This window comes from Aspergillus steynii (assembly GCF_002849105.1).
Source record: "Aspergillus steynii IBT 23096 chromosome Unknown P170scaffold_2, whole genome shotgun sequence".
In the NCBI taxonomy this organism is placed as follows: Eukaryota; Fungi; Ascomycota; class Eurotiomycetes; order Eurotiales; family Aspergillaceae; genus Aspergillus; species Aspergillus steynii.
This window is the reverse complement of record NW_020194399.1, coordinates 3,870,478-3,888,853: the sequence shown is the minus strand read 5'-3', so window position 1 is coordinate 3,888,853 and position 18,376 is coordinate 3,870,478. Positions and strand designations below refer to the sequence as shown.

Sequence of the window (18,376 nt, the reverse complement as noted above, 5' to 3'; positions counted from 1 at the left end):
GTCAGAGGCCGATCTCGTGGCCGCTTATCGCCTTCTCCTCTTCCGAGCTTCCTCTCCGCTCCTGTCCCAGCTTGTTGCCGCTCTGTCCCTTGCAGCTTGATCGTCTCTTCACCCCCAAGAAAGTGGTGCTGGATATTACCTGGGCTTGTTGATATTGGCCTTTGTGTCTCGCCGGGTTGGAGATTCTCATTTGCGCAGGACGTCTTGAACCAGCTGCGTGAAGGTCAGCGGTCCAGCTGGATCCACAATTCACTGGAGTGAATGCATTTATGTATGCTAACTTTCTTGTTCCATAGGCTATATGCCACGAGACAAAGGCTATTTTTAGCTCCAACATTCCGGGAACTTCGTTTATAGCTATCGGCATCTCATCCTCCCTTCATCGAGACAAGACTACCATCCACCGTTGTTGACCATGGGTCCTCTTCGACTTCGCATCGATGGTAAGACCTTCAAGGATCCGCAGAATCGAGAAATTACCTTGAGGGGAATCAATGTGGCCGGTGAATCAAAATACCCGAAGAACCCCGATGTCCCTTCCTACGTTCCCGATAAGTTCTTCGACACCGACAATGTTTCGTTCATCGGTCGACCCTTCTCCCTTGACGAGGCGCATACACATTTTGGACGACTGCGGAAATGGGGTTACAACACGATAAGGTACATATTCACGTGGGAAGCTATCGAACATGCTGGGCCTGGGAAGTATGACGACGACTGGATTGTGTTTACTATCGAAGTCCTTCGTGTCGCAAAGCAGTACCAGTTCTACGTGTTTATGGACCCTCATCAGGATGTGGTATGTTTCTCTATTCCATACGCACTCTGGTGATGATCTACTTTACTGAGACCCTCCAGTGGTCAAGACTCTCGGGAGGATCTGGTGCTCCGGGCTGGACACTGTACGCAGCCGGATTCAATCCCCGGACATTCAAGAAGACCGAAGCCGCCCTAGTTCAGAATACCTACGACAACCCAGAGGAATTCCCCAAGATGATCTGGAGTACGAACTATACCCGTCTGGTCTGTCAGACCATCTTTACTTTGTTCTGGGCTGGACGTGATTTCGCACCCAAGGCGATCATCGACGGCGTCAATATCCAGAACTACCTTCAAGGCCATTTTATCGCTGCTTGCAAATACCTGGCACAGAAGATTCACGACGCCGGTGATATCGAGAACGATGTGGTCATTGGATGGGAAAGTATGAACGAACCTCACCGAGGACTCATTGGTCTTCAGGATATCTCTGTCGTTCCAGCGGATCAGCAGTTGCAGTTAGGTACATCTCCATCGCCATTCCAGGCAATCCTAACTGGATCGGGTCGAGCTTGCGAAGAGACTACTTGGGCCTTTGGCGGCTTCGGTCCTCATCAGACAGGTAGGGCACTTGTGGACCCAGAGGGTGTTTCTGCGTGGCTTCCTGCAAGTTACGATGACAGTAAATATGGTTGGACCAGAGACCCCGGTTGGAAATTGGGTGAATGCCTGTGGGCTCAACATGGAGTCTGGGACCCATCATCAGACCAGTTACTGCGGAAAGATTATTTTGGTAGCCACCCCAAAACTGGAGAACCCCTGGACTACGACAAATTCACCAACTCCTACTTCCTGGAGCATTACAGGGCATACAAAGATGCCATTAGAAGCGTATGGCCCGAGTCGATCATGCTTTGCCAGCCTCCCGTCATGGAAATACCTCCCGATTTGAAGGGAACATTTGACGATGATCCCAACATGGTCCACGCTGTACATTACTACGATGGACTCACTTTGTTGACAAAGCATTGGTAAGGAGGTTTCCAATGTTGCTTGGATTCTGCTAACAGCTACAGGAACCGCCTGTACAATGTAGACGTGATCGGCGTGCTTCGGGGCAAATATCTTACGCCGGCTTTCGGTGTAAAGATTGGAGAGACCGCTATCCGAAATTGCTTGCGCGATCAGTTGAAATTCCTTAGAGACGAGAGTTTGCGTTACATGGGGAACCATCCCATGATATTCACTGAGATCGGAATTCCATACGACATGGATGACAAGTACGCATACAGGACTGGAGACTACGGCAGCCAGATCAGTGCGATGGACGCCAATCATTTTGCTATTGAAGGCAGCACGGCTAACGGCTTTACTTTATGGCTCTACACCACTCAGGTAAGGAACTGTCACAGCCCGCCAGTTGCTTTTCTGCGACGCAGCTCACTAACCTTTTGCTTAGAACAACCACGAATGGGGTGACAACTGGAATGGTGAAGATCTGTCGATTTTCTCCATTGACGACCCAGAGTTGCCAAATGGGAAGAACTTGGTTCTTGAAACCGAGCCATTGTCAGATCCTCGGTCTCCAGCTTACTCGGAAAGCCAGAGCAACATCGAAACTCAACACGTCGGACCTGGGAATCTGAAAGACGCTATTCGGTCCCCGTCTATATCAACAGAACATTCTCAGCTCATCAAGGACAACGTCGGATTTCGTGCTGCAGAGGCGTATATACGTCCAAGTCCAATTGTGACGAATGGCATTGTCACAAAATACGGGTTTGATCTATGCAGCTGCACTTTTACCATGTCTCTGACCGCGAATGGAAACTCTGCTGAAGATCGAACGCCCACCGAGATATATCTCCCTAACTTCCATTTTCCCGAACAACACCCTGTGGTCTCGGTTAGCAGCGGGGAATGGACCATCGACTACGAGGAAATCAGCTCCTTGAAAATACAGCGGCTTCGATGGTGGCATCCAGCCGGTGAACAGGACATCAAAGTCCAGGGAATCAAACGTAAACCTGGCGAACTAGGTAGCGTCTCCAGTGAGGATGTGACCTATCTTGAGCAGTGTCAGAGTGGAGGTTGTTCTGTCATGTAAATCGGTCACGAATTGATATGAAATTATTAGCTTACTGGCGCGTTTCGGGTTCGGACATCTATCACCCTCTATCGCAAGATTTCTTTTGTTTCCCCTTTTCTTACCTTACTGAGCTTTTGATTATCAAAGGCAAATAATACGCTCCATAAACAGTCATGTCCAGAATATTATTGTCAATACCACGTCAATTTGATAAAATCTCAGATATTGACATTTCCCCAGCATATTCAAGGATGGCAGACTCAGGGCCTTGTGTTAAAGCCGAGGCCGAGAATTCTTTCAAGTCAATTGGTATTAACGGGCTCAAAGACACCTCTTTCAACTTCCTGGGCTAGTGGTAAATATCTCCAACGACTAATCCAGGCCTTTGCTTTACCGGTTCTGTTGTTATTTGTGTTATATGCAGAAAGTAGAGTGCCTTGCGAGTTGTCATTAATCACACTCCCCACAGAAAATACGGATCAACACTTACCGGTATAGCTCCCACTACCACCAGTCACATATTCCGCACTGACATTGCCTAAATATCTCACATCCAATGGTTCACTGGCACGCGCAGCGGAAAATGAATAGGCTGTTGGCTCCTTCGCCTCAATATACATGCGCAAGATTTCTCCAATCCACGACCGTGGCATAGTTAACGTGTTCGACTTGGGAGGCTCTGCATCCGGTTTGCCGTACGCCGTGGTCTGGAGACGCAGGACTTGGCTTCCATTACTGGCTAGTTGAATGCTCAGGTCAATATGCTGGAGCTGGGTGATGAAAACGGACACCCCGGCTTCTTCTCCGGCTTCTGTGGGTGAGAAATCAATGTCCACGCTGAAATTGAATAGACTGGCCGTTTGGCGTCTGGAGATACAATTGATAGGGTGAGCCTCTGTCAGAATACCAGTGAGATTTGACTTGGAGGGTGAGAGCTCAAGGGAATTGGGATGTTTGGGTGGAGATATAGTGTATGACGATGGATCAGGGAAGCGCCAAAACTTCCAGTGTCGAGGAATGGATGATCCTGGTTCGAAGTCCACAGAATCCACGTCTGGAGTGGATTTATGGCTGCTCGATGACTGCTGGATTCTTCCTGGCTTTTCCCAGCCTTCCATGTGTCCGTAGACAGGGTCCAAGACCGGCCATTCATCATCCCATGTAACGGGGTATAACACCGTTTCCCGGCCCATTGGATAGAACCGATGATCCGGTCCTGAACGTGTTGCCAAAGCCACTCCCCACCACTTCTTGTTGGCGTCTTGAAATAAATCCGCATGGCCGACGCATTGGAAGAAGTTCTCGGTGTTCTTGGCCGTCAGGAGCGGATTCCCAGAGAACCCTTCAAACGGTCCAGAAACGTGCGCCGATCTTGCTATTGCCACACTGTGATTGATACCAGTGCCTCCTTGAGCAATGAGGAGATAATAATATCCATTCTTCTTATACATGTGCGGTCCTTCCGGACTTTCAGCACCGGTGCCGTTCCAGACGTTCACTGGTTTCGACGAGCCACCGGTTTCAAGGTCCACGGCAGATTGGTATATTTTCCCCCATCCGGTGAGCATGTAGACTTGACCATCGTCGTCCCAGAACAGATCGGGGTCAATCGCATTTATTCCATGCATGTCAATTTCAACAGGATCACTCCAGGCATCGTCGTCAAAGAGGTCCGTCGAGCTGAACACGAGATTTATGAAAGTTCTTTTCTCGGGCTCATAGTGACAGCAACGTAGAAGGTGCCATTATGGCGTCGGATCGTCGGTGCCTAGATCCCACCCTCGCTACTTGCCGTAAGTACTGTTCCCAGGCCCGGGTATTGCGAAGGACGATTAAAGACATGGCTGATTAATTTCCAGTTCTTCAGATCTCTGCTGGCGTAGACAGGAACGCCGGGGAACGCTAGAAAAGTCGACGTCACACAGAAAAAGGTATTGTCCAGCTCTTCGACAAACACACAGCTAGGGTCTGGATGAAAGCCCGATAGGATAGGGTTGGAGAAAGTCGAGTTTTGTGCTGCAACGGCATGGGCTACCAAAAGGATCGCTTGAAGAATGGTAATGATGAACATGGTGCTATTAGATATGGCTAGTCCTTTGCATCTGTCCTAGAGGAATCTGTCTCCCATTGCCAGTCTACGGGTCCCCCAGCATACTTATTAGATTTGGACGCATATCTCCGGGAGAAACAAACGCATTCAGGATAAAGTCTCCCGCGGGGCTTCGGTTTAATGGAACTGGGAGTCGGATGATCTCACCGGACTGAGAGTACTTCTAGGATGGCGTGAAGATCTCGGCGTAAGTTCGCCACGAGAGATGCTTTGTCTCGCCGTTCATCGGTCTTATATGTACCGGGACGCCTGCGGTCTACAGTATCTTGCAGAGATGCCGTGTTGAGTGGACTGGGGGAACTATGCGGGGAACCCTGCAGACGGATAAATGACAGTGATCGACAGGATTCAAGCCGATTGAAACTGTCCGAAGGATCCATCAGTCTGTGCAATCATGCAATCATGCAATGATGTCTGATGACGATGTTGGTTGGTTCAATTCCCAGCAAGAAGTTGCCAGAGTAACATCCCCTGAAGTATATATTCGGATGAAGGGGACTCCAATGAGATGTCTTGGCATCGTCCGGTATAGTAGGACTCCTTGCGGCTTACAGAGTGAAACCCGGAGCCCTCCCCACCACAGCTGTCGGGACCGGTTCAAAAATTCAGTGAGGATCTCCTGAACGCCTCGAGCCGGAACCTGCCATGAGGTGCAGAGATGAACGAGGATGCAGAGCCACCGGGGCAGCAGGCAGAAGGCGGTGAGCGTGTGGAGATTGCGGCGGGAGGCCGTGGAAAACGCGCTCTTTACTTTCTTTACTTTCTTATCTCCCTCTCTCTCCTTCTCTCTTCCCTCCCACCAAACAACACCCGCGTCAAGCTAGAAAGATCTAAGCCCCAGTTCATCCTGACCACGTGAAATCTGCCCTAGTCCCTCACACCCCCTCCCCTTGCGCCACTAAGTCCAAAGTTAAAAAAAGAAATCCTTCGGGCACTCATCAGGCGTTGAGCCGCAGTCTTTCTTCTGAACGGCGCTTGCCGTTTTGTCCGCCCGCGGGAGAGCTGACCGGTGTGATTCGGCTGCATCCCCACGCTTTGTTGGTGTTGGAACGCTCTCCGATCAAAGTCCAAGGAATTCACAATCCACGCCATTCAAAGAGAAGACCAAAACGTGAAGAAGTGAGAGTCCAAAAGAAGAAGAAAAAGAAAAGAAAAAAAAAAAAAATCTAAAGGACCGTGCACGAAACCCTGGATCATGATCATAACATCCAGCAACAACTGAGAACACATCCCGAGGTAATCATTAATTGTCCATCTTTCTCCCATCATTACATAGAACCGACTTGGAACTTGGGAAATTAGCTTGGTTGGAAGCAATGGCGGCCGAAGAAGATCTCTCCGAAGGAGGCATGGCCGACATCGTTCGCGCCTTGGAGCTCATCCACAACCCGTCGTCCACGAATGAACAACGCCTAGACGCCTTGGGCTTCGTGGAGAGGCAGAAGCGAAGCCAGTCGGCGGCTCGGAATGGCTTTCTGCTGGCGTCGGGAGCAAACCAGAATCCGCTGGTCCGCTATTTTGGTCTAGGTCTTCTGGATCATGTCTTGCAGCACACCTCGTTTACAGCACCGGAACAGGTGCTTGCGTTGAAAGACCCGGTTCTCAAACTGGCAGAAGCTATTCGACCCGAAGATCCCCCGTATATCCGCAACAAAATCCCCCAGCTATGGGCCGAGGTTGCTAAGAGAAGCTGGGGGTTGGACTGGATTGACATGGATCAGACCCTCTTTCAATTTTGGGAAGCAAGCCTGGTGCACAAGGAGCTGGTCCTCTCCATTTTGGAAACCTTGTCTGAAGACGTCTTCTACCGCGAAGACCACGTTTCTTCCTTGCGGGGAACTGACCTGAACAGAGCCTTGGTGGAGATCTTTACGCCGTTGGCGGTCTTTGAGGAGTTTTATCCCAAGCGGGAGCACCATGTCGAACTGCGATACGGCACCGATTCCTGGCTTGCCCGCATAAGCGAGTTTCTCCAGTACTGCATCGAGAACCTGCAGAACTCGAAGCAAGCGAAGGATGCTGCAGTCAAAGCGCTGGCAACGCTGAAGTCTGTCCTCCTTTGGGCGATCCCCAAGGCCATCATCTCCTCAAACTGCGTTCCGACTATAGCGATGGCGTTGACGTGCAACGATGAGCAGGTTTTGCTGGTAAGAAGGCCCTATCTAATTGTTTCATAGTGGAACACAGGGCTGAGTTTCTATAAAGGCTGCCATCGAAGCCTTACACGCCTTGTATAGCAGATCAAACATCGACATTGGAAGCTTCCAGCCACTTGTACACAAGATGTATGAAACAGACTATTTGAATGTCCTGCAGAAGTTGTACGAGTGGTCAGTGGTGGGACCCGAGGACATTGACGATACAAGATACATGATCTCGAAGAAAATTTCCGAGGTACGAAGAACAGGTCATGCTGTTGAATGTGCCGTTTGATGCTAACCATCACCGAAAGATGCTATCATACCTTGCAGGATTCCTTGAGGAGAAGGGGTTTTCATTGGAAAGCGTTCATGGAATGAACCTCCCGTTCTTTTTCCACCTTATGTTAAATGTTATTCAACATCGAAGCTTGACAGTTTCGATACCTGTTCTCCATGTGTGGTCCAAACTATTAGCTTCTGAGAGGATTGGAAACACCGATTTGGTCACTGGCCTGATCCCCGCCCTGCTAGAAATTTGTACCCAGCGGCTGGTCCGTTGGGAGTCTCTCCCAGTCGATTCCGATGACCCTACAGTAGTGTTCCTCGTTGAGGACATCGACACCGTCCCTGAAAGACATGCGTTTGTGGGCAACTACCGCCGTTATTGCTCCGCTATTATCGAGACCACCGTCCATAAGAGACCGCAAGAGGCCATCCCGCATATCCTATCGACCGTCGATGGCAACCTGGACAACCTCTACCTTGGAGTTGAGCCTTTCAATGGTGAGATTCGGCTTGATGACCAGTAATCACCTTGACTAACAAGATCAACTAGTAAAATCATTTTCGAAAAGCTCGCTTCCTCTCATGCGTGCGGACACGCAATTCGCTGTCGTTGAGGCCACCCTGAAAGGATACAACAAATGGCTAGCAGCACTCGGAAAAATGCCGCAGCAGGATGTATGTAACCCGGCCAGTCTTTATAACATATATCTGACGGATTGCACAGGAGCAACAAAGAAGCGAGCTGGAAAACATCTTGGAGACTTGGACTTTCAAGCTGATGCAGAGAAATTTCGAGGTTCGACTCCAGGAAATTCGAGAAGAAGCAAAGGCCCTCTAGGCGGCTAATGAAGATACAGGACCCTATTTTGAAGCAGCGTATCATCAAACTCATCGTTGATGTTTCTTCGAAAGCTCTTGACAAGACCCCCAGCTTTGCGCTTAAGGTCCTCGAATACATCCTCATGACACGCCTTCCCGACCAACCCGAATTCCCCGCCTACTCGGAGGCCGTGAAAGAACTCCACGGACTGGCCAGCCATGAACTTCGACGTCTTGCGATGCGCTACGCCGACTATTTCTCTGTAAGTCCGGCAAAAAAAAAAAAAAAAAAAAAAAAAAAAAAAAAAAAAAAAACTATTGTTATAATCGCATGATGCTAATTGGGACCCTAGACCTTCTATGATCTTCTTGAGCCGAAAATCAGAGAGATAAGCCAGGCAAACCGTGTGGATGACAAGCTGCAAATGGAACTGATTTCGATCCTTCTAATAATCATGTACTGCTCTGCCAATTCCCGGGACGAACAAGTTGATCTTCCTGCTAACATCGCATCAGGCAACGTGCGAACAATGTGGAACCCCAGGCTCGCCAATATCGATTGGCCTCTTTTGTGGAGCCTATAAAACAAGCATGGCAAGAAGAGGAGCTTCGAAGAATGAGCTCGTCCTTTGAAGGATTTTGTGACATGCTGGGGTTGCAAAGCGTGGGACCATACATGAACACTCGGCAGGCGCAGAAACTAGAAGATTGGACCTCAGTGCCTCTAGATGATGAAGGTAGACGGATTCAAGAAGAGATGACAAGGAAGTTCCAGGTAACAACTTGCGCCACCATTTCTGACATTGAACCGAACACTGAATTTTCCTAGCAATTGCCCCTGCGAGGCACCAAGACCATGCTCGCTGTTTCTACAGAGAAGTTGAAAAAGACCGAGCCTGCATATGAGCTTGCATGCGGGGTCTGGCATGATATTATCCCGGTCATCCTGCCGACCTTGTTGCAGCTTGTTAGGTAAAGAAACCTGCAATGTTAGCGAGAGTTAATGGACTAACTCATGGCATAGTAACGCGCATGCTTTCCATAACCCGACAAACTGGAGCGGTCTACCCGATGACATGAAGGCTGTCGTCGAGCGCATTTTGACCGACAGGTTTTGGCAGGCAGGGATTTCCACGGGTAGCCGGGACGAATTCTATGCTAGAATCACTTCGTCTCGGGCATCCGTCGAGGGTTTCGCATCCTCGGTCAGGGGCAAAATCCGAGCGGTTCGGGAATCCTGTTACTCGATGCTATTTAGCATGAGTAGGCTAAGGGAACATTTCTATGGATTTGCTGAACTCCCCGGACCTCTGTCTCAGGCGTTATTCAAAGACTCGTCGTATCTCTCATCTCACCAATTTTCTGTCCTTTTGAACATCTCGAGATGCTTGATTGATGACTGCCCGGTTCGATTCAGAGCACAGTTCTTACCCCCGATGCTGGCAACCCTCTTCACAAACATTGACCGGAAGGTCACCTCCGAGTGGGAGGTTATCGAACAACGGAGGGAAGGCGTTGAAAGTGGTGATTTAACTGATGAGATGAAATCAGAGAGCATTCTCCGGCAACTGACATATTCCGCGGTCATCATGGTGGCAAGTCTCCTCGACCCGCAAAGAGGAGGTGAGTCCCCCAGTGCGATCCATGCATTTGACTTTGAAGGCTCACGTTTTAAATAGATCCCGACGAGGAGCCGGTGGATCCAAGCGCTCCGCAGCAGGCGCCCGCGCTCTCTGACTCGATACGACATTTTGTGCTTTCATCGCCCGAGATCTTTGAGCCCGTGATGTTGTTCTGTACCCACGCCCTTCGTATGCGTGATACTCGTTGCTGCAGTATCATCACTCGCGTGATTCGGTCCATCCTTCAGGACTTTGCCCCTCCCAACCAATCTGCCACGACGGTGACGATCCGCGAGTTTATCAGTTCCGAGGTACTCAAAGCTTGTATTACGTCTGTGCACGAGGCCTACTTTGTAGATATGCAGAAAGACTTGGCTCAGCTCATCGCATCGATCTGGGTTCTCTACGGATCGAGCAGCCCGACACCGCGCTCAGTAATCCTCAGCCTTCCCGGCATGGATGAGCAGCGAGTCGCAAATGCCGAAGCCGCTCTTGTGAGATCGACGGCAGCCAGGCAGCAGCGCGCCCTCATTTTGGACCTCCTGGAGGGTCTGCGTGGGGTTAGCATCGCCGAACAAGGCAAAATCCTGGGCACCCGAGAGGAGCGACGCAAGGCTCGGAGTGCCTTGCAGGAGAGATATATGACCGCTGAGATGGAAGGCCAGCAAAACAACAAGGTTGACATCAATGACGGGCCCGATCTGGCAGGGGTTGCGGACATGTTTGGTTAAAGCACCGCCCTCTCCCTCTTGAGGTCGACTCAATGCCTCAATTGTATTAGTATAATGGTTTGGTGCCGTGATCTCTCCCACCTCTACGTCTCTCGCTTCCCTTTCTTTCCTTCGTTTGTTTTCCGGCATCACGAGTATAAAAGAATATAGAAACATGACAAATGAAATTTGTTTTAAGCGATAGAGTACGGGCCTCAAGCTCGCTCATATGTTAGGTTGAATTCAACTCAAGTTTGAGACAAGACCAAGACTTTAGGTAACAACAACAAAAAAAGCATGTATTGAGGGACTAGTTAATTTCTTTCAAACGGTATATCTACATCATACAGCTCTGCTTTCCGCCTTCCTGGTACCTCTCTTTTCTCCTGTTCCGCTTCACAGGATACCGTCTGGGAACATTCGAACTCTGTGACACTCAAGTTCCGTATCATGAGATCCGTGATCTCTCCATCGCACTCTTGATCAAAGAAGCAAGAATAACTTGAACGAGCCCAAGCACGTCGTCGTTGCAGTCGCTTATTGAGTGACCTTGGACGGCATATAGGCGAAAGTAGGACGGACGAAGCTGTGCAGATTGGCCGTTAGCAACAACCCCACCTTCAGAAATCATCAAGAACAGAGCAACATACCGGTCAGAGTGGTAGACCTTGGTCTCGGATCCGAGCAGCTCCTTCTCACGGGCCTTGTCGGCGTAGTGACGACGGACCTGGTCACGGTCTTCTTCGGCCTGAAGGAGAGGGACCAGGTGGAGACGGCCCCAGATCTTCTCACGGGCAAGTTCGCTGGGCAAAGAAGTCAGCGCACTGGAATTGAGGAATTGATTTTTTGATCGAGTGTATCACATACTTTTGTTCGCGGATACCGTAGAAGAGCTTGTACATGCCGTAGGCCATGAACATGTGCATACCGAGGAGGTAGTAGACGGGGCGGAATCCACGGGCTGGGATGTTTCGCTATAGAGGGGATCACATTAGCCATTGGTCGTTCAATTGAGCCTGGGAGAGGATGATTCGTCTGCGAAGGTGTGGAAATCAAGGGCATCGAGATCGAGGGCGACCAGAGCGACCAATTGAGCGAGAACCCGGACAGGGGCGGAATCGGCAGATGAGCAGCGTACCTTATACTGGACTGGCCCGTAGCCCCCCGATGGGGGCATATCCTGAGGCATTTTGACGAGTGACGGACACAGCACCCTTTACCGAAGTCTGGGGGTTTCGTAAGGGAAGATCCGCCGATGATGCTCGACGAAGTTGGCCGCCGGGTCACGTGCGCCCTTCCCGTTTGGTAATGCGGGCTGCGGCGGCTCCCATTGGCTGCGGCCTGGATTTTCTTCGTGCCGCGCTGGATCGAATTCTCGTCCGCGTCGCATTTTTTTTTTTCTAGTTCTGCTCTTCGCAAAGGAACCAATTGCGTCTACGTTGTGCGATTGACAGAATCATGGAGGACGAGGAGCGACCCAGAAAGTTCGCAAAGTTGGGAAACGAAGGTGCCCAGGATGCATCGGACGCTGTGATGACTGGCGCCGTGGGGAGCGTTTCCGACAACGCCGATGCGCGCAACGATGCCTCCAAACCGAGCGATGCCTCTGAGCCGAGTGCAGGAAATGGACAAACCGACCAGCAAGAAACGAATGAACCAGCACCTACGATGTCCAAGAACCAGTTAAAGAAACTTCGTCGCGACCAGCGTTGGGAATCGGGGCGGGAAGAACGCAAAGTCAAGCGAAAAGAGAGAATACAGGCAAAGAAGAACAAAGTACGCAATGAATGGGATGAGGCAAGGAAGGCGGGTCCGGAAGCGGTAGAGAAACTGAGGAAGGAGAGAGAATCGACCCGGTACCGATTTCGCAACTCGACCCAGCTCCCTCTGACTCTGGTCATGGACTGCGGATATGACGACCTGATGAACGACAAGGAACGAAAGTCCCTCGCCCAGCAGATCGCACGATCCTACTCCGACAACTGCCGATCCCCGTTCCGCGCTCATATGATGATATCCTCGTTCGAGAAGTCGCTGAAAGAGCGGTTTGACACCGTGATGAGGAAGACCCACGAAAATTGGAAGGGCACCCGCTTCATCGGGGAAGACTTTGCCGTTGCTGCCGAGCAGGCTAAAGAGTTGATGCAGGGGCCTCAGGGCGGCGAGCTCGCCGGCGTTTTCGCAGACATGGCGGATGCGAAACCCGAAGATGGAGAGGTCATCTATCTCAGCAGCGACAGCCCTAACACCTTGACCGAATTGAAGCCGTACAGTACGTACATCATTGGTGGACTGGTTGACAAGAACCGGCACAAGGCGGTTTGCTACCGACAGGCTGTGGAAAAAGGAATGAAGACGGCCAAGCTCCCTATTGGAGACTACATCCAGATGTCGTCGCGTTCGGTACTGGCAACCAACCATGTGATGGAAATCATGCTCCGATGGCTGGAGGTCAAGGACTGGGGAAAGGCGTTCATGCAAGTGCTCCCTCAACGCAAAGGAGGAACCTTGAAAAACTCGGAGCGTGACTCGGAAGATGCAGTGCAGCGCGGTGATAGCGCGGAAGCTGAGGATGAGGATGTTCCGGAGGCCATCCAGGAGGCAACTGAAGACGCATAGGAAACTTGCTAAAAGAATATGTCCATGGATGGATGATTACATGTATATAGATCCAGTTCCAACACCTGTCAAAAGTCCTGTCGTGAATCCATACCTTTCTTGTCTGTAGTTATTGAACTGCTCGAATCGCCAAGCTAAACTCGATCGGGCCAGAGCGGCTGACTCAGCCGTTGCCACCGACGATCGATCGATGACGGAAGATCAACAGAAGCACAACAACTTCTTTTTTTCCCCTCCGTCGTCTCGCCCTCCGTTTGCCTCATCCCTTATCTTTGTCTAGACCGTGGGGTCGGCTGTTTCTATCAACCGGGTAGTGGCCCCGTTGTCTTGTCTCTGTCTGCTGTGTCCAACCTATCACCAAATATTTCTCGCCTCTTAACCTTCTCCCACCTTCCATCGTTGAAAGTAAACAACAACCAAACGCCTGTGCCGCCAGGGAAACCGCAACCATGTTTATGCTCCGCAACGGTATGTATCCTTAAGCTTTCCTGACTAGCTCCTCCTGTCCTTTCTTTTCCTCATCCTCTTTCTACCTTTTTCTACCCCACCTTATACCCTACCCCTCCACACTGCAGCGTGCCCCTCCTCCCTTCCTTTCGCAGTACGATTCACATTTCTCTTACCTGCCACCCACCTGGATCCTGTCAGTTGAACAACCCTCTCATTTTTCTAGTGAGCAAGTACATCTTCGGAGACACCTCCAAGGAATCCATCATCGAGATTCCGCAAGGCCAGCTGTACCTGGTTCGGCCTCTATCGCCAAAGGGCTACTCCGAACTTATATTCAAGGACGCCGCCGCCTCGATCAGACGCACCGGTCAAGATTTCCAATACCAGCTTGTCATTCAGAGAGCCTACGAGGAAGGCGAAGAGGAGCTGGCCGAGGAGGACGACGAACAGGGTGGCAGTGACGGCTTGGACAAAGACGAGAAAACTTTTCTTCTGGACCAGGCTCTACACTTTCGCTCCGAGGTCCGTGAAGGCGGTGTCAAGATTCTGGCGTGGAGGGACTTGAGCGGTGATATTGGCGACCTTTTCGAATTTGTCTGCGACCCCTCGGTGCCTTCGGATAAGGTAGCCACCTTCGAGTTGGCTGCGCTGCAGTGCCAGTACGAACGGAAATATCGACGCAGCTCCCAGCGAGCTACGGAACAGGAGCTGCAGGAATTTTCTTTTCAGGAGGAGCGACCCATCCCTTCTGCGAGTCCTATCGCTTCGCCTACCAAGTCTCGTGCCCACTCGTCAGCGTCCGGAGACTCGACAGCGGCTATGGTGAAAGACGTGGAATACTCGCAGGCTAAGGGCCAAATTAAGCCTGCCGGCGACGGTGAAGAGCCTACCGTGGCTCCTCCCTCCGTGGCTCAACCTGAGGCTACAGAAATTCTTGCCAAGGAATCGGCGGAACTGCATCTTTTCGACTTCCAGTCTAGTACTTTCGTCCTCCAGGATCCTAAGATTGTGGCCACTGTGTCTGAAATCGGCAACTGGCAATACTGGCTCCAAATTAGTGGTGACGAAAAGGAGTGGCTTGGCCAAGCCGTGGTTGCGGATATCAACCCCGTCTTCAATTTCGAGTACCTCTCCTTCATCTTCAACGCATATACTGAAAATGGCTCCGCGTTCTCCTGGCTTCTGCGCTTCCATGATCAAGAAACGGAAGAGAGATTCCAGGAGGGTCTCATGCAGGCTCTTTGGGAGCAACTGAACGAGATGAAGTGGACCAAGGTCAAAGAAACCGAGCGAGAGTATGTTTTGGATGCTTTCCAGGACCTCACCATGGAGGATCCCGAAACAGAAGAGCAACAGGCTGAAGAGGAAGAAGAAGCTTTCGAAGAGGAAGATGAAGAGGACCAAGACGATGGCCAGCGAAGCGAACATTACGACAGCGACGAAGAGGAAGATGATGTGGTTACCCGTGATACCGATGGCAATGTCAACTCTCAGCTTGCCGTTGGTTACAAACATGATCGGTCGTTTGTTGTGCGTGGCTCCAAGATCGGTGTCTTCAAGCATACTCCGAACAACAACCTCGAGTTCTCGACCAATATTTCGAAGGTGGAAACTCCTAAGGGCAAGTTGTTCAGCCCGAAGAAGGTCATGTTGCATGCAGAAGATTCCAACATGATCCTCCAAAACGGCGATGATCCCAATTCCCTTTACCGCATGGACCTGGAATACGGAAAGATTGTCGACGAGTGGAAGGTCCATGACGATATCCCAGTGCATACCTTCGCACCCGAAAACGTAAGTAGTGCATCTTATCTCATCCTGACCAAAAAGATCGTGCTTGCTGACTCTATCTAGAAATTCTCCCAAATGACCGCGGCCCAGCCTTTCGTTGGTGCCTCCAAAAATGCGCTGTATCGTATTGATCCTCGTTTATCGGGCAACAAATTGGTGGATGCGGATCTGAAGCAGTATGCCAGTAAGAACGACTTCTCGTCTGTTGCTACCACCGAGAAGGGATACCTCGCTGTCGCATCTAACAAGGGTGATATTCGGATGTTCGACCGCCTGGGAATTAACGCGAAGACTCACATCCCTGCCCTTGGAGAGGCGATCATCGGCCTGGATGTATCTGCGGATGGTCGCTGGGTATTGGCCACCTGCCGAACTTATCTCCTTCTGATCGACTCGCTCCAAAAGGATGGCAAGAACGAAGGCAAGCTTGGATTCGAGCGCTCGTTCGCCAAGGACTCGAAACCCCAACCTCGGCGTTTGGGTCTTCAGCCTTCACATGTTGCCCAATTCCAGCATGAAACCAAGAAGCCGATTGCCTTCACGCCTGCTCGCTTCAACACCGGAGTTGACAGCGAAGAAACGTCTATTATCACGGCGACGGGTCCTTTCATCGTCACCTGGAGCCTGAAGAAGGTCGTCGCCGGCCGGAAAGACCCCTATACCATCAAGCGATACTCCGAGGAAGTCATGGCGGACAACTTCCGATTCGGATCGGATAAGAACGTCATTGTCGCCCTTCCTAATGAGGTCAACATGGTTGCGAAGAAGAGCCTTCAGAGACCTACTCGTGAGAGCATTGCAGGCCCTCCTGTTACCCCGAGTCGTCGGAACACGCGTTGGGGAAGCCGGCTGGGACGAGAGGAAATCGTTAACTCTCCTTATTGATCCAGCTTGGTCGGATTGGTTGCTTTGGTGGTAGCACTGTTTTGTTCCTTTGTTTCTTTTTTTTCCCTTCTCGGTTAATTTATTTACACCCCATACCCCAGTTCGGGAGTTTTAGTAATGCTGATATGACGGCTGAGTCGGACGGGACTGGCGAAAGGCGGTTTGATTTCCGGCACTTTTAATTTAGCAACTTATAATTTCCAGATAGGTAGCTAATCAAAGGTTACGATTCACGAGAGATCTGTCCTCGCAGCTTCAACATTGGCATGGTTGAAGGCAATGCAATGCAACCAGTAATCTCGGCACTGCATTCCTGTGGCCAGTAGTCATCCCCATGGGAATCAAAAAGAGGGCTTCCTGGTCCTTCCCAACGCGTTAAGAGCTATATAGATAGAAGTTTGCAATGCATGACACGATGGGGACCAGCCATATCGTGTGCGGGTATTATGTACGTAAACGACAACGCCAGAAAGAAAATGACAGAGCGAGTCCATGATGAATCCACGTCCGAACCAAAGCAAATAAGACTGGAACGATCAATCTTAGATTGCAGACAGATAAATCAACCCCCATGCTTCGTCCGTCGACAACATGCATGCTGTGGAGAGGACACACTTCACGCGCCAACATACCACACCTCGACGCCGATAACGTCGAATTTATCGCCTTCGTCGGAGAGAGGCTCGTTTCCGAAGGTTTGGCAGGAGGAGCTGACGCCTTTTTCGAAACTGGAATCAACCCAGAGACCGTAGCGGCCGTCTCTGTTCTTTGTGTTAGCTTCGTATTCTGATCCTACCCAGCGATAGGAGCTGAACTTACCCTCCACCCAAGCTCAGGAAGCCCGTCTCACAAAACATCATGTAATCGTTCACGCCGCTGTAGGGAAAAGCCTTGAATCGAATCCGATCAGGCGTGCTGGCACCGCTGGCGCCGCCATTCGACAGTGGCGGCGCGAGGCGATGCTCCTCGGCCTGACCGGACGCCGCACCTTTCTTATCGCCGCGCAGGGTCGTCGAGCGTCCTGCGTGTGTTGTATCCGCGCTGGGCGGGGGCGGCAGCCCCGCCATCTCGAGCAAGTCCTCCGACGGGGGACCGCCAGCGGCAAGAGACAGGTTCCCGGGGGGCGGCAGGATGCTGGCACGCCAGAGGAAGCATTCACCGGTGCCGAAGTAGTGGGGATTCGGATGGGGAGGGTCGGTCATGTAAGCGCCGAAGACGGCGCCGGCGGGGGACGAGTCCCGGACGATAAGCACGTAGCCGGCGCGCGGGCTGCGGTTAGAGATCTCGCGACAGTTCTCGTAAAGGGTGGCGAGTGAGGCGCCGTCGCGGTCGAGGCTGTAGGCCAGGCGCCAGGTGTCGACGAGCTGCAGGCGAGCCGGGACCAGCAGGCGGATTTCCTCGGCCAGGGCGCGCGTGAGCAGCTGCTGCTGGAGATTGGACGGGTCGCCGGTGAGAGTGAGGGGGGTGAGGGGCGGCGGCTGGAAGGGCGAGACGGTGCGGACGGGGGTGAAGACCCGGGATGAGGAGGACGAGTCGTTAGGAGAGGTCAGGGACGATTTCGAATCGCGCTGCGAGCGGCCCATGGCATTGGCTTTTGACGGGGGGTCGGTGAGTCGACGGTAGAGGCCAGATACGACGTGAGTCACGGGGTAGGAGAAGTACGAGGCGGCGGATTGATTCGACTGGGAGCTTTTTTGCCGAGTGCGCGATGTTGATCTGGAGGATGAGGTTGAGGACGGGTCTTCGTGGGAGACGGACTCCATGCGGGCGGCGGTGGGAGATGCGAAGAGGGCGGGAAGTGGCGATGGTTAGATGATAGGGCAATCATCCAATTGATTTGGATCGAAGGAATTGGAGAACGGGGGATGGAAAGAAGCCTGATTAGGTCGGGGGGTTGCAAGAGTCAAGAGGGAGTAAGTGAGGAGGAGGGAAGAAAGTCGAGAAAGAAGACGAGGTGGGGAGATCGTCACACCCCGACGCGCCTTCCAACGTCACCCTCGACTCCACTGGGTCGTTCAACAGTTACTCGAGACTTTCTACAGCTGGTCCTTCATTCGGTTGGGCCATGATACATGCATACTATTTATTTATTGGTA

At 51.5% G+C, this 18,376-nt stretch overlaps 6 protein-coding genes across 6 annotated transcripts; 3 read left to right on the top strand and 3 right to left on the bottom strand.

The window, feature by feature from the left end:
* The first annotated feature begins 52 nt into the window (after positions 1–52).
* On the top strand, positions 53–3,049 carry P170DRAFT_434460 (sterylglucosidase 1). Its single transcript, XM_024848721.1, has 5 exons — positions 53–223; positions 297–799; positions 859–1,790; positions 1,836–2,154; positions 2,219–3,049. The coding sequence occupies exons 2-5, from the start codon at positions 416–418 to the stop codon at positions 2,864–2,866; spliced, it is 2,283 nt and encodes a 760-aa protein (XP_024708041.1). The 5' UTR covers positions 53–223; positions 297–415; the 3' UTR covers positions 2,867–3,049.
* Positions 3,050–3,150: 101 nt separating this feature from the next.
* Positions 3,151–4,919, bottom strand: P170DRAFT_444657 (xylosidase : arabinofuranosidase; the record flags this gene model as incomplete). The annotated part of the gene is made up of 3 exons (XM_024850644.1): positions 3,151–3,284; positions 3,339–4,557; positions 4,650–4,919. 3 exons carry the CDS (start codon positions 4,917–4,919, stop codon positions 3,151–3,153), a joined length of 1,623 nt encoding a protein of 540 aa, XP_024708040.1.
* Positions 4,920–6,139: 1,220 nt separating this feature from the next.
* P170DRAFT_434458 (karyopherin MSN5) lies at positions 6,140–10,731 on the top strand. Its single transcript, XM_024848720.1, has 11 exons — positions 6,140–7,105; positions 7,164–7,352; positions 7,411–7,882; positions 7,935–8,059; positions 8,109–8,180; positions 8,242–8,466; positions 8,557–8,660; positions 8,720–8,978; positions 9,033–9,175; positions 9,228–9,826; positions 9,883–10,731. Exons 1-11 carry the CDS (start codon positions 6,275–6,277, stop codon positions 10,554–10,556), a joined length of 3,693 nt encoding a protein of 1,230 aa, XP_024708039.1. The 5' UTR covers positions 6,140–6,274; the 3' UTR covers positions 10,557–10,731.
* A 170-nt stretch (positions 10,732–10,901) lies between these two features.
* On the bottom strand, positions 10,902–11,766 carry P170DRAFT_462609 (putative NADH-ubiquinone oxidoreductase subunit GRIM-19). The gene is made up of 4 exons (XM_024852110.1): positions 11,674–11,766; positions 11,403–11,509; positions 11,186–11,338; positions 10,902–11,121 (listed from the first exon to the last, which is right to left on the bottom strand). Exons 1-4 carry the CDS (start codon positions 11,722–11,724, stop codon positions 11,073–11,075), a joined length of 360 nt encoding a protein of 119 aa, XP_024708038.1. The 5' UTR covers positions 11,725–11,766; the 3' UTR covers positions 10,902–11,072.
* A 156-nt stretch (positions 11,767–11,922) lies between these two features.
* P170DRAFT_403190 (uncharacterized protein) lies at positions 11,923–16,525 on the top strand. The gene is made up of 5 exons (XM_024846465.1): positions 11,923–13,115; positions 13,435–13,478; positions 13,561–13,622; positions 13,828–15,398; positions 15,459–16,525. The coding sequence occupies exons 1-5, from the start codon at positions 11,994–11,996 to the stop codon at positions 16,278–16,280; spliced, it is 3,621 nt and encodes a 1,206-aa protein (XP_024708037.1). The 5' UTR covers positions 11,923–11,993; the 3' UTR covers positions 16,281–16,525.
* Positions 16,492–18,183, bottom strand: P170DRAFT_378804 (putative oxidative stress response protein Oxr1). The gene is made up of 2 exons (XM_024845463.1): positions 17,100–18,183; positions 16,492–17,041 (listed from the first exon to the last, which is right to left on the bottom strand). Exons 1-2 carry the CDS (start codon positions 18,041–18,043, stop codon positions 16,897–16,899), a joined length of 1,089 nt encoding a protein of 362 aa, XP_024708036.1. The 5' UTR covers positions 18,044–18,183; the 3' UTR covers positions 16,492–16,896.
* Between the last annotated feature and the right edge of the window lie 193 nt (positions 18,184–18,376).